Source organism: Dipodomys merriami, unplaced genomic scaffold (genome assembly GCF_024711535.1).
Source record: "Dipodomys merriami isolate MVZ:Mamm:240054 unplaced genomic scaffold, mDipMer1.0.p SCAF_277, whole genome shotgun sequence".
NCBI lineage: Eukaryota > Metazoa > Chordata > Mammalia > Rodentia > Heteromyidae > Dipodomys > Dipodomys merriami.
In genome coordinates, this window is record NW_027204237.1 from 145,396 (window position 1) to 160,592 (window position 15,197).

The 15,197-nt window shown below is 45.9% G+C and overlaps 1 protein-coding gene across 2 annotated transcripts in view; it reads right to left on the reverse strand.

The window, feature by feature from the left end:
• Window positions 1-13,411, reverse strand: part of LOC138837835 (CTP synthase 1) — a 30,116-nt gene extending 16,705 nt beyond the window's left edge. The window contains exons 1-5 of one of the 2 annotated variants that reach the window (XM_070036833.1): window positions 13,287-13,411; window positions 8,619-8,797; window positions 5,075-5,245; window positions 2,420-2,520; window positions 1,443-1,559 (exon numbers count right to left, since the gene is read on the reverse strand). In XM_070036833.1, coding sequence (XP_069892934.1) covers window positions 1,443-1,559; window positions 2,420-2,520; window positions 5,075-5,245; window positions 8,619-8,784 — 555 coding nt within the window. In that variant the 5' untranslated portion in view covers window positions 8,785-8,797; window positions 13,287-13,411. Of the gene's footprint in view, window positions 1-1,442; window positions 1,560-2,419; window positions 2,521-5,074; window positions 5,246-8,618; window positions 8,798-12,347; window positions 12,500-13,286 lie in introns of those variants that run through there. The other variant, XM_070036834.1, reaches the window with a different exon arrangement.
• Window positions 13,412-15,197: the final 1,786 nt, after the last annotated feature.

Below are 15,197 nucleotides of genomic sequence, written 5' to 3' on the forward strand. Positions count from 1 at the left end.
GGAAGGAAGAGGGGAAGGGAGGAAGAGGGGAAGGGAGGGAGGGAGGGAGGGAGGGAGGGAAGGAGGAGGAAGGGAGGGAAGGAGGAGGAAGGGAGAGAAGGAAGGAAGGAAAGCAAGAGTTAATTTTTCTATTAACAGGATAGTGTCTGTCACAACTATCTGACTTTACTGTTTGGGGGCAAAAATAGTCACAAACAGCACATCAACAAGTGGATGTGGCTCTATTTCCATAAAATCTTACTAAAACAGGCAGTAGGTAGCCTCAGCCCCTAGGCCACAGTTTGCTGACCCCAGGTTCAGGTAACACTTCCTCCCTCATGTCTCTGTTCTTATTTTCTGGAAATCCAATTGTTCAGATATTAGTTCTCTTTCTTTCCTTCTTTCCTTCCTTCTTTCTTTCTTTCTTATTCTCCTTTTCTCTCCTCCTTTCAGTCCTTTGGTCTCTGCCCTACTTTCCTCAACTTTCTTCCTCTTAACTTTGTTTTCACCTTTATTACCCGATTCTTAATCTCCAAGAATTCTTCCCTGTCTTATGTTCCCTTCTTAGAGCACTTGTTTCTTGTTTAACACATGTAGTTTATCTCCCTTAATCCACTTCAAAGCAAACTAGAAGCTCTGTGTGAGGGGAAGAGGAGGATCACTGTGGGTACTACAGTGCTGTCCATTTCACTAAGCTGGTCATACATCAAAGGAGACTTTTATCTCTCATGTGGAAGGACCAAGCCTGGCTATGATCACATTGAGAACCAAGAGGAAGAAGGCAAGGTGTCTTCGCAGCATAATGTGTCTATAGTTCAGCATCACTGCCCTCAATTGTTCCCATTGTTGGGCGGTTTGTCCCAAACCCTCCACAGGGCTAATGTGCACACCTCTTCTGAAAGAACAACTACAATGGCAGGCCCTACCCTCACCCCACTACCTAGTGGCACTAACCCTGAGCCTGTGAAAGTTCTGCAGGGCCAAAAGGGCAGCTTCTTTGCTTCCCAGACTACAAAATTAGTTAGCATTCCCAGGCCTGCTAGGACAGTTGCTTCGGCATGCTTTCTGGATTTTTCTGTTCATGTTGTTTTTTTCCTAAGTTTTACTAGGGTTTGAACTACAAGTACTATTACCAGATAATAAATAAAAATCAACTTCTCAAAGCCAGGTGCCGGTGGCTCATGCCTGTAATCCTAGCTACCCAGGAGGCTGAGATTTGAGGATCACGGTTCAAAAAGCCAGCCCAGGCGGGAAAGTCTGTGAGACTCTTATCTCCAATAAACCACTAGAAAACCAGAAGTGGCTCTGTGGCTCAAGCCGTAGAGTACTCGCCTTGAGCTGAAGAGCGCAAGGACAGTGCCCAAGCCCAGAGTTCAAGCCCCACAACCAACCAAAAAAAAAAAAAAAAAAACCCAACCTCTCGTCACCCAAAGTCAAACTTACCTTAAGTCAAAATGCCTCACCTGAGGAACTAGACTGACATGGATATTGCAAAAGTTCTCCCTCTTGACCTTGAACTGAAACTGGCGGAAGGCCTCGATAAAGGGCATGCTCTCGATGTCTCCCACTGTCCCACCAAGCTAGAACAGAAGTACCATGTTAGAGGTCAAGCACCTTCCCCTGGTTGTTTCCTCCTCTCTTATCTGCTCTGTGTCAACCACGTGAACAGTAACTGTCAATGCACATCCCTCCCCAAGAATGTCAGTCACTAGACACTTCTTTGGGCTGAAGATGACTCTTTGGATAGGCTCACAATTCTCTTACGATCTTGCCATGGCATTTCAAGAGAAAGGTCAACAAGAAAGAGCCACAAAGAAAAAAATCTAGGCTTATTTCCTTAGTTTACTATACTTTTCCTATTAAAAAGCACCAGTTATAAACAAACTACTGGAACTTTTGATTTTTCCAATTTTGAAAGAACACTGAAATCCAGCAGCTGGGATCAGCAGAGAGGAAAAGGAAAAGGGAAGCAAAGGAAGCCCATTCAGGGATGACTGTTCTGCCAAGAGGAAAGCAAAGGTCTGGCTAGGCATAATGATGGACAACTACAATCCCAACACTTAGGAGGAAAAAGGATCTCAAATTCCAGGATAACCTAGGCTCCACAGCAAGATCCAATCTCAAAAAGAAAAAATCAGTAAAAATCAGTAAAGACAAGAAAGCAAAGGTCAGCCATCCCCAAGAGAAGGATGAAAATGTGTCTTGTCACTACTGCTGGCAGTCAGAGCTGAATGAACCCATACATGTTGGAAAAGGAGCATCAACTGCATGAGAACTGCATTCCTCCGTGTGCCCTTCTCCATGCCCTTCTGCCATGAGAAGCATGCTACAGACAGAGAAGAAGTCAAGAGCTTATCGGGGGATGGTCCCACCAGGCATTATGGCCAACTAAGGAAGAGGAATGAGTGCAACTGTTCACATACTTGGAAATCACACAAACCTCAATAACACAGACTTGAGGCTCTAGACCATCTTCATCCACAGGTATTAGTGCCTGCCTCATCACCCATTCTTGGATCGCATCTGTGATGTGAGGGACAACTGCAGGAGAGAGAAGAAACTATAACTTACTTTTGGGCAGCATTCACTGAGGTACGTATACTTGGTTTTAAACTGCTACACTCAACCTAGACAGAGTAGCAATTGGGTCATAAAAATACCTAGGAGGCATCCATTAAATGGCCTCAACAAATACCTGGGCCACACTTCCTTCTCTCAGATTTCTAAGTTGTGGCCAGAAGCAATAGAAGGGAACAAAGTTGAGAGCCGCCTGAACCACCTTGAAGCACACAGACATGAAAGACCACATGGCCACACTGCTACTGCTACTCACAGCCCAGGCTGGAGGTGGGCACATCACACCTGAGTGCCTTTCCAGCACCCTGGCCTGATCTGTTTCCAAGTCACTGATGCATAGGCAAGCCTTCAGGGCATAGCATCTGGGGCCTAGATGCAAATCTCAGTTCATTGAATCACTGGCCCAATTACTTACCTTTATTTTGGTGCCAGTACTAGGGCTTGAACTTAGGGTATCAAACTCTTGCTTGGCTTTTTTTCACTCAAGGCTGGTGTTTTACCACTTGAGCCATACCTCTATACATTTTGCTTTTTGGTGGTTAATTGGAGACACGAGTCTCATAGAGGGCTGGGAAGGTGGCTCAGTGGTAGAGCGCTTGCCTTGCATGCATGAGGCCCTTGGGTTCGATTCCTCAGCACCACATAAGCAGAAAAAAAAAGCCGGAAGTAGTGCTGTGGCTCAAGTGGTAGAGTGCTAGCCTTGAGCTGAAGAGCTGAGGGACAGCGCCCAGGCTCAGAGTTCAGGCCCCACGACCTGACCCCCCCCCCCCAAAAAAAAAAAAGTCTCATAGATTCCCCTGCCTAGGCTGGCTTCAAACTGTAATTCTCAATCTCAGCCTCTTGAATAGGTAGGATTACAGGCATGAGCCAGCAGCATCTGGTTACTTATTCTTAAGCCTAGTTTCTCTATCTGCTAAGTGGAGGTAACAGGTCCTACTTTATCAAGTAGTAAAAATGTTTGCCAATACCCTTGCATACCAGAGCTCAATAACTCATAGTTGTTGGGCTCAGACTACAAGTTCCTAAGAAACAAAGACATTTTTTTTTTGTTGGTCATGGGGCTTGAATTCAGGGCCTGAGCGCTGTCCCTTAGCTTTTTTTTTTTTTTTTTTTTGGTCGGTCATGGGGCTTGAACTCTGGGCCTGGGCACTGTCCCTCAGCTCTTCAGCTCAAGGCAAGCGCTCTACCACTTGAGCTACAGCGCCACTTCCTGTTTCCTGGTGGTTTATTGGAGATAGGAGTCTCACGGTCTCTCCTGCCCGGGCTGGCTTTGAACTGCAATCCTCAGATCTCAGCCTCCTGAGTAGCTAGGATTACAGGTGTGAGCCACCAGCGCCCGGCTGTCCCTTAGCTTTTTGCTCAAGGCTCTACCACTTAGAGCCACAGCTCCACTTCTGGTTTTCTGGTGGTTAATTGGAGGTAAGAGTCTCACAGGTTTTTCTGCGCTGGCTGATTCTGAACCATGATCCTCAGATCTCAGTCTCCTGAGTAGCTAGGATTACAGGCATAAGCCACCAGTGCCTGGCCAACAACATATTTTAATTTCAGTAATCTGGGTTTGCACAGTAGTAGCTGGTACACAGGATTGTCTAATCCATACACAGCAGTCAAAGTGATCTTTCGAGACTGCAAATCAGAATTCATGATTCCTATATTTACCCTCTCTAATGCTTCACAGCAGGTACACAGGATTTATTGTCTAATCCATACACAGCAGTCAAAGTGATCTTTCGAGACTGCAAATCAGAATTCATGATTCCTATATTTACCCTCTCTAATGCTTCACAGCAGAGCCACATCCTAACTTCTGGCATGGTTCAGCAGGACTAACTAACCAACCTCTCTGACTGTCTCCTAGACCACTCTGCCTCAACTATACAAGCCTTCCCTCCACTTGACCAACTGAAGCATCTGTGGCCTGTGGCCTCTTTTCATGACTGGTTCCTCAGCTCAAATATCTTGCCTCATTCCATTTATTTCCTCCATCTTGTTTTTATCTTTTGTTGGGGAGATGGGGCAATGCTGGGGCTTAAACTCAGGGCCTTGCTTTTCTTGCTTGGCTTTTTGGTTCAGGGCTGTTACTCTACCCCTTGAGCTATACCTCCATTCCACCTTTTTTGCTGGTTAATTGGAAATAAGAACCTTCTTTGGCTGGGCACTAGTGGCTCACTTCTGTAATCCTAGCTATACTCAGGAGGCTGAGATCTGAGGATCTTGGTTCAAAGACAACCTTGGCAGAAAAGTCTTATTTCCAATTAACCACTCATAAACTGGAAGTAGAACTATGGCTCCAAGTGGTAGAGTGCTAGCCTTGAACAAAAGAGCTCAGGGTCAGCTCCCAGGCCCTGAGTAGCTCAACAACCACAAAAAAAAAAAAAAAAAGAACCTTCTTTGCCTGGCAGGCTGCAGAACCTCTGATCCTCACATCTTAGCCTCCAGAGTAGAGAGGATTATAGGTATGGGCCACACAAGCACATTTTAAGATTTTAAATCTGAAACATAAATAAATTTGTATTACCTTGGACAGTTTTCCCCAAGTAATCTCCTTTTCGTTCCTTGTTAATGACATACTGATATATCTTCCCCGTGGTCAGATTATTGTCCTTGGTGAGGCGGATATCAAGGAATCGCTCATAGTTCCCCAGATCAAGGTCAACTTCACCACCATCATCCAGCACAAAAACTTCACCTGCAGTGAACAGTGAGTACAAAGAGGTGAGTCAAAATTTACCATGGTATAACTAAGTCCTGAAATATAAACATCAAGCCAGAACAAAGTCTGCATTAATTTGACACAAAGCAGAGAAATCTATTTTTACAAAGCTAAATAAATATGTCATGAAAAAGAAAAAGAAAAAGAACCAGGGCTGGGAATTGTGGCTTAGTGGTAGAGAGAATGCCTAACATGCATGAAACCCTGGGTTCGATTCCTCAGCACCGCATGAACAGAAAAGCCAGAAGTGGCGCTGTGGCTCAAGTGATAAGAGTGCTAGCCTTATACAAAGGAAGCTCAGGGACAGTGGCCAGGCCCTGAGTTCAAGCCCCAGGATTGGCCAAAAAAAAAAAAAAAAAGGAAAGAAAAGAAAATGACCAAACATCCTCCAAATCGAAACTTCATACTTCCAGCTAAAGTTCACTGTTTATCAGGAAGTTATAAAATACTGTGGGATGAACATATAACATATGAGCACCGTTATATATTACAGACTGTGATAGACAATTTGCTCCAGGAAAGCTAGAATGAACTTGTGACTTTAAATGAGCATCATTATTCCACAATACTGTGAATTTCCGGAAATTAAGTAATCACTTAATCACAATCAAAAAAAAAAAAAAAAAAGAACCTTGGGGAAGGGAGGGAGGGGATGGTAGGGGGAAAACAATGGAGGGGGTAACAATGTTCAAGAGGAAGTGTACTCATTACCTCACTCATGTAACTGTAACCCTCTGTATAGTATCTTTACAATAAAAAAATTAAAAAAAAAAATACTGTGGGATGAAGGGAAAGAATGCCAATCCTCAAGGGAATAAAGGCACTGCATAGAAAGATCGAGAAAGAGCCCCGTCTCCTTCCTGAGTAGAATAATGTCAGAAGCACAGTGCTATTCCAAACAACTATAATGTAGGCATAGGAAGGTAGTGTTGATTATAAAACCCTGCTTCTGAGCAACACTTTAGGTAAACAGAACTATGAAATGCCTGTTCCACATTCTTCTGTTTCACATTCATTCCTTGCAACTTCATTTCAGTGATGTTGTCTAGAATGACTCATTTCTACCATCACAAGGGATAAGCTCAAAATCAGGATATTCTCCCCATCAGAGAGAGAACTCATCCTCTCCTCAAAAACTTTAAATCCAGTCTCCCTCTGATGGCTGGAGAAAAAGCACATGCCTCACAGGCACAAGGCCCTGGATTCTTTCCCCAGTAGTGAAGGGGAAAAGAAGCAATTCCTCCAAAATATGGACCTTTTCTTGAGTCTGTTACAGGATTTCTGCAGTAGACACTTCTGTGTCCTTACAGATTTTTACAACATTACAGAGGAGGAATAACAGCATAGAACTTTGAACGTTAAAGGTATAGCCAGGCACCAATGGCCCACACCTATAATCCTGTCACTCAGGAGGCTGAAATCTGAGGACTGTGGTTCAAAGCTAGTCCCATCTCCAATTAATCCCTATAAAGGTAGAAGTAGAACTCTGGTTCAGGGGTAGAACACCAGCCTTGAGCTAAAAAGCAAAGAGACACTGCCAAAGCCCTGAGTTCAAGCTTGAACTTTTGTGTGTGTATGTGTAATGAGCAAAAAAACAAAACAACAAACTTTTAAAGAAAAACTTAAAGGTATAAAGGGAGTTCTTTCCTAAAATTTATTAATTGGAGGGCGAGGATTCAGGCTGGCCTCGGAACTATAACCACCTACCAAGTGCTGGGATTACATGCTTACTCATTATACACAGCTTGCAAGTTACGTTTTTTGTTTGTTTGTTTGTTTTTGTTTTGGTAGGTCATGGTGCTTGAACTCAGGGCCTGGGCACTAAGCTTTTTTGCTCAAGGCTAGTGTTCTACCACTTTGAGTCACAGGGCCACTTCTGGTTTGAGTGGTTAATTGGAGATAAGAGTCTCACGGAGACTTTTCTGCTCAGACTGGCTTTGAGCCTCAGATCTCAGCCTCCTGAGTAGCTAGGATTACAGGTGAAAGCCACTGACACCCAACTTAAGGACAAATTTAAGCAACGAATCTGAGATAACTGGGGCACAGTCATTTGTCACACCATCAGTAAAAACTGTTGTTGGAACACAGTTACAACAGCAATAAAATGCTATTTTCCTCTCCCTTACAGTTTCCACTTTTCAGTTACCTCAGATCCTCATTTGTACTATTCAGAGTCTGGTAATAAAACAGAATTCCCAACTTGCAGATCCTCCAAATCTAGCAAATTTAGATGTCCAAATCTAGATTTGCTGCTTAAATCACTACAAAATGGTCCTTGGGCTCTGCCTGGACACTTCTACCAAAGGCAGCACACAGCTTCTTGAAGCTGGTCAGCATGCTCTTGAAGGGTGCTTGCAATAACTGGGCCAAAATCCACTCTTTCACAACTCTCCACCCATACAATTTCTAATATGGGATCATGAAGAACAAACACATTCCCTTTTCTCAAATATTTGCTATCTTTTTTTGAAAAGAATTGACAAATTTTCAGCTATTACCAAAAGAAAAAAATCTATTATAAAAACCCCTAGACTCTAAGTATTAAGATTTTTTTGTTTCTAGCTAAGCAGTGGTTCACACCTATAATCCAAGCTACTCAAGCAGGCAGAGATAGGGAAGATCATGGTTTGAGGCCAGCTAAGGCCTCAAGTTATCCTAAATTATCCCTGCTGTATGGGAAGCAAAAACAAGATTGTGGTCTACCTAGCCAAGGCACAAAAGCAAAACCCTACTCACATCTATAATCCTAGCTACTCAGGAGGCTGAGATCCGAGGATTGAGGTTCAAAGCCAGCCTGGGCAAGAAAGTTTATTATCTCTAATAAACCACCAGAAAACCAAAAGTAGCATTGTGGCTCAAATGGTAGAGCACTAGCCTTGAGCTGAAGAGCTAAGGGACACACCCAGGCCTAGAGTGTAAGCCCCATGACCAACCAAAAATATAACATAAAATAAAGCAAAAGGACGAGGGGCATTGCTCAAGTGGTAGAGCACCAGCCTAACAAGCGCAAGGCCCTTAGTTAAAACCCAGTAACATTAAAAAAAAAAATCTTACCTTGTGTTCAGGCAAATAAACAGTATCATTCTGCTACAAGGACTGTTTTAAAATGCAAGGAATGGAAAATAAATAAAACATACACCCATGAATGCATATGTCATTCTACATAATTATTATTTAAGAAAATGAAAGAAAAAAGTTGGGCACAGTGGGCACACATCTGTAATCCCAGCATTGGGGAGGCTAAGGCAGGAAGATCAAGAGTTTGAGGCCAGCCTGGACTACCTAGGAAGACCTAATCTTAAAGAAAAAGAGACTTTGAAAAAGGGAAAGGGACAGGGAGTTCACTTACCATGTTCATAAGGAGAGAAAGTTCCTGCATCAATGTTAATGTAGGGGTCAATTTTTATGGAAGTTACATGTAAGCCACATGATTTCAGTATTGTGCCCACACTGCTGGCAATAACTCCTTTTCCAATTCCTGATATAACTCCACCAGTAACCAGAATGTACTTCATTTTCCTTTGTGACCTGAAAGAGAGAGAGAGAGAGAGAGAGAGAGAGAGAGAGAGACAGAGAGAGAGAGAGAGAGACAGAGAGAGAGAGAGAGAGACAGAGAGAGAGAGAGAGACAGAGAGAGAGAGAGAGAGAGAGAGAGAGAGAAGAGAGAGAGAGAGAGAAGAGAGAAAATGTAATCTTAACAAATCAAACAAGTGGGTTCAATGCTGACTCTGCCAATTACAGGCCATTACAGTGCATGCAGTGACTGCAGAAGGTTCTTATCAAGTTTAAAGAAGATCATAAGACATTTATTGGACCAATGAATGGCATTAATCAAATATGAAGAGAAAAGCAACTGTTACAAAATAATGCAGACATTGTGTAAAGCTTTGACAATGGCCTTAAGAATCAAACAGCTCTAGCTGGCTGATAGGACACTAAGTCCCAATTATTGGCTGACATCACAGCCAGATACTGAGATACCAGGCAGGTACTCTATTATGTTCCCTACATGGGGGAAAAAATTATATCTAGGCTTTGGTAGCTCACACTTGTAATCCTAACTACTCAGGAGGCTGAGAGCTAAGGATCACAGTTCAAAGCCACCACAGGTAGGAAAGTCCCTGAGACTCTTTTATTTTTTTTTTTGGCGGGGGGGGGGGGGGGGGGGGGAGGGGGGGAGTTAGTTATGGGCCTGGGCGCTGTCCCTCAGCTCTTCAGCTCAAGGCAGGCACTCTACTACATAAGCCACAGGGCCACTTCCAGTTTTCTGGTGGTTTTTTGGAGATGAGTTTCACAAACTTTCCTGCCCAGGCTGGCTTTGAACCGCAATCCTCAGATCTCAGCCTCCTGAATAGCTACGACTACAGGCATGAGCCTCCAGCCACCCAGCCCTGAAACTCTTATCTCTAATTAATCACCAGAATGCCAGAGGTAGAACTGCAACTCAAGTAGTTGAGCATCTATCTTGAGTGAAAAAGCTAAAGAACAGCACCTAAGCCCTGAGTTCAAGCCTTAGTACTAGCACCAAAAAATAAAGCAATCTTGGAGAACCACTCCAATTCCCTGACTTAAACCACAATGTATGCATGGGGAAATCTCAGTTCCTCTAATTAGAGAAAACAGACCAAAAAAAAAAAAAAAAAAGTTACAGGGGTAAATATCCATGAAGAGCTACAGGTACACCTAAAATTCCTCCAATAATATGTTGTTCCCCTCTGCTATTTAGTAGCAATTAGCTTCTAGACAGTAATCTCTCCAGGTACCCAAGAAGGAACTACTCATAGGAGGAAAAGAACCTCAATAAATCAGTCAGAAGCTCACAATAAGCAGAGTAATTAAAGACAGAGACAACTAGATTGAGCCCATAGAGTAACAGTTAAGGTAGGAAGTAAAAGATACAGACTTCAGAAATAAGAAGCTTAGCACAGATGGCTGCTGCCTGTAATCCTAGCTACACCAGAGGCTGAGACCTAAGGATAGGGGTTCAAAGGCAACCCAGGCAAGAAAGTCTGTGAGACTCTTACTTCCCATAAACTATCAAAACAAAACAAAACACCAGAAGTAGAGCTGTGGCTCAAGTGGAAGAGCTCTAGTCTTGAGCAAAAGCAGCTCAGGAACAGTACCCAAGCCAGTCTTGAATTCAAGCTCCAGGCCCCAAAGAAAGGGGGGCGGTGGCAGGGGGGGAGAGGAAGAGAGAAGAGGGAGAAGGGAAGGAAGGACGGAGGAAGAGAGAGAGAAAGAAAGGAAGACACCAGGACAGTAATCAGGAGGCAGGTTTAAACAGCAAAGACAGGAAGCGATCAATGGTATTCTCATCAGGGAGGGGCCACCACTGCACCTCAGGTCAGAGGCACAGAAACATCAACTGGTCTGCAAACCCAAATATGCCCAAATAAAGATGCAAGAGAAAGGGGCACTCTTTAGCACTGGGAGGCCATTTTCCTCCTCCAGGAATGTTCTCTGTGCAGCCAAATCATAACAAAAACAAATAAGAAAGGAACCAGGAAAAGGGAGTTCTGCCTGAAGCATTCCCTGGCTTCATTCCTCCTCCCTAAAGCAGGAATGAACACTGGGCAAGAAGAATGCTCAAAATATGTTCCCCCTTCCAGCAAGGAGCACTGCCTGCCTCTTCCTAGCCTCCCCTGTAATTTCAAAAACATGTGCTCTGGTTTCTACAAAAGGCCACATGGGTTTCCTAAAAAGGGTTTTATGGACAGATAAATCAAAGAAATGCTGACTGAACAAAGTCACTTGGTTTTAGTACAAGACCTTTGAGAGGCTTAGTAAGTTAAATATGGACTGTGATCTCCCCAAAAGGTATATACTATATGTAGCTTCTTCAGATGTTTTGACCCTAAGTAACTGGTATTTGGGGAAAAACACTACTGTCACCTCAGAGACAAATGGTTCCTACTGCCATTTAAAAAAAAAAAAAAAAAAAACAACTTCACAACTTTAGGTATGTCTTAACCAGATTCCCTTTATTGAAACTATATCCTGACTTTAGTCTCACTGAACATTTCTAAAAATCTCTCAGCCACCTTGAGTGGATTCAGAACAGATGACTCACCTCAATTGCTTTGCACCTGACTTGCCCCAGTTTTACTGAAAAGGGTAGAACTCTCTTGGGGAGACACTTTTCTGTCAAGAAATATCCCAACAGGGCAGGGAAGGTGGCTCAGTGGTAGAGTGCTTGCCTTGCATGCATGAGGCCCTGGGTTCCATTCCTCAGCAGAAGTGGCGCTGTGGCTCAAGTGATAGAGCACTAGCATTGAGCTGAAGAGCTGAGGGACAGCACTCAGGCCGAGTTCAGGCCCCATGTCCGAAAAAAAAAAGCGAGAGAGAGAGAGAGAGAGAGAGAGAGAGAGAGAGAGAGAGAGAGAGAGAGAGAGAGAGAGAGAGAGAGAGAGAGAGAGAGAGAGAAGAAAGAAATATCCCAACAGCCACCAAAATCCAGTGGGAGAGGGTTCATCCCTGACATTTATGGCTCACCTACTATGTGAGTTACATGCTGTGACCAAAAAAGCTGCCAGTGATAAAACATTATAAACTCTATTTCAGTGATGGTGGAGACAATCTATAAAGGCTAGAAAGAATAGAACGCTTTCAGTGTCAAGATCTAGGTAAAGGGGCTGGGAAGGTTGCTCAGTGGTAGAACGCATGCCTTGCATGCCTGAGGCCCTGGGTTCGATTCCTCAGCAGCACATAAGCAAAAAGAAAAAAGCCGGAAGTGGCGCTGTGGCTCAAGTGGTAGAGCGCTAGCCTTGAGCTGAAGAGCTGAGGGAAAGCGCCCAGGCCCAGAGTTCAGGCCCCATGACCGGACCCCAAAAAAACAAAAAAACAAAGATCTAGGTAAAGTACTAGGGCCCAACAGAGAACAGAGCATGCCGGGGTGGGGGAGGATCCAAAAGCTCCTGACTTGACTTCTTGTGGGCTCTGAAGGGCAGGGCAGGCTGACTGCCCATAGAAACAGGAAGAGAATGAACAAGCATGTAAACACAGAGGTGGGAAGGGTTGGTAGGAGGGAAGAGATAGGTGGTCTAAGGAGCTAACTCAAGTGCAAATTTGAATGCCCCACCTGAACTTTATTCTGAAGGTGAGTCACTGGACTGTCCCAAGCCCAGAAGTATTATAAATCAAAATGCATCAGAAATTCACCAAAGATGGGGGGAAGGGACGGGGAGTTTTCTTTAAAAAAAAAAAAATCGAAGTTGTGTGATCAAGTTCCAGTTCCACCGCCAGTGTGCTGAGACCTCACTCTTTGGACCCCTGAGCCGCCTGAAGCTGGGGTTGACATCGCAGGAAACTGAGATGAGAACGTCCGCACCGAGCACGTCACAAGGCGGTTGAGAACTCAAAATTACAATGACCGTGGACGTAAGAACGCCCACAGATGCAGACGTGGTGAACTGGAGAAGGCCGACATGCCCACACCAGCCAGACAGGGGCAGACCCGGACTGCCCATGTCGCGGGGCCCACCGATCCACAGGCCCTCTCCTTTTGGAATCGAGGTCCGAGGGAACCGACCTGCCACCAGCCCATCCCCACTGGGGCGGGATGTGTGGGGCCCTGAAGTCCCTTCCAGGCAGGAGCCCAAAGGCTGAGGGCCCGCGCAGAGAAATGCAGCGGCGGCCTCCAGGCTTTTCCAGGACTAAGCTCAGGGGGGCTCCATGACTCTGCGGCCCTCTTCCTGCTACGGCCCACGAGGGGCTGACCGGCGCTACCAGGCGGCCCCACGACCCCCGCGGTTGTCCCAACCTAAGTTGGCCCCTCTCCCCTGCAGTGCCCAGCCACGCGGCCCGCGCGCGGGAGCCGGCACCTCGCGGGCCTGGACTGCCCGCCCCACTCCCGTTAGGCACGCAGCCCATTGGACTGGACGCCGGGCTCCTTCGCCCTTGATTGGCGGGGAGAGACGTCAGTCACCCCGGCGGCGGGGCCGTAAGCGTCGGGTTCGGCTTTAGCCGCGGGCTCCAGCACAGAAGAGTGGTTCCTCCGGGATCCCAGAAGTCAGCCTACCTGGGGCGGGCTTCGGATCCTCGAGTCAGCACCAGAACCAGGCCAGCACGCGCGCGGTGAGCACCCGGTAGCCAGTGCTCGGCCCGGCCGCGTGCGCCCGCAGTCTTTGTGGGAGGCGGGCTCTAGGCGGTGCGCACGCAGAGGGCGGGGCGGGGCGGGGTTCGAGTGCGCAGGCGTGGGGCGCCGCCCCTGCCAGGCTGGTTGTGGCTGCTCTGGTCGCGGTTTGGGGCCTAGCGGGTGGTCCTCGCTGCTGGCAGCCTTCGCCTCCTTCCCCAGTAGTTCCTGGGCGCCTTCTTTCCTGGAGACTGTCAGCGGGCCAGCCCCACAACTCTCTCCCCCTCCGGCCTCTGCACCCCGGGCGCCACCTCCCTCCCCCATCTGCCTCCCTTTCCCTACACATGCCCTAAAGGCCTCTGCTTGAGAGGGGACGAGGGTCACAAGGCTACTAGTTTCATCCAGTCGACCTTTCCCGGGCATCCACTCTAAGCTGCACACTGTGCTGGACCCCAAGGGACGCTGTCCTTGGACTCAGGATCCGCTGTTCCACTTCAGGATTTTCATACGTTTCAGGTGGGAACTGACCCGAACTATTGGGGTCATGGGTTCAGGAAGTCACCGAGAAATTAACTGAAGCTGAGGTGGAAGTTTACTGGCAAAAATGAGGTTGGTGAGGGAGAGGCAGGAAAAGAAAGGAGGCAGAAGAAAAGGTCTGTGTGTAGGCTGAGGCCCAGAACAGCCAGGCTGAGTGAAGAAAAAGCATCCTGGACATGTTGACAGAATTATAGACTAAAGTCGAGGGTTTTCTTTCTCTTGAAGATAGTGAGAAGCCATAGAAACTTTTTTTTTTTTTTTTTTTTTTGCCAGTCCTGGGGCTTGAACTCAAAGCCTAGGAGCTGTCCCTGAGCTTTTTCTGCTCAAAGTTAGCACTCTACCTCTTGAACACAGCACCACTTCCAGCTTTTTCTGAGTAGTTTATCAGAGATAAGTGCCTTACGCGCTTTCCTACCAGGGCTGGCTTTGAACCACAGTCCTCAGATCTCAGCCTCCTGAGTAGCTAGAATTACAGATGTGAGCCACCCCTTGACAGTTTCATTAGAAACACATGCACATAGTTAATTTTCCCCCTAAACACTACAGGAGTAAATCCATGAAAAGTCAGTTTCTTGCTCCTGAACCTCAGGTCAGCGATCTGCAATGTTATTCATGCTCAATAGTTCTGTGTGGGATCAAGCAGTGGCATACTTCCAGGAAGGGGCCATAAACATTTTAACTCTGCCTTCAAAGCACAAAAGTAGCCACAGATATATAAAGTATGGCTAATCACAATAAACTGGCTGGGTTCTAATAAAACTCTTCCTTACAGTTACAAATTTGATCCACAGGTCATGGTTTGTTAGGCACTGAGTGAAACAACTGGTCTGTTTTTCTCCCTGCCTCGTGTGGCTCCCCTTCCTTACAGGCCTTCCCTGGGAGCATTCCTCAGCCATCCACTAATGCGAGAACTCCATCTCAGGCTTTATTCCCAGGAGACAGGGTTCATGTCCTGTCCCTCAGTACACTGGATGCCTAACCGACCCTAAGGGGTTTACCACTGGGCTGACATTACCAGTGGTCTGTCTCCCCCACACCAGATTAGAATCTCTTTGAAGTTACATAACCTTTCCCTGCCTCAGTTCCCTTATCAGGTACAGCCTTCTGATCTTTTAATAAGCAGGATTCCCACATTTAATTCCTACTACCACCCTTTAATGCAAATGCTATCATTATATTGCTACATGACCAGTGATGAGGCTGAGACAAACATCCCACCTCTGGGATGTCCTGAAATATAAACTATATTTTTTTCATTGAGCACATGCAAAAGCCCTGCCAAGAAAACATCCAGCTTTTTCTGTGCTACCTCTCATTCAT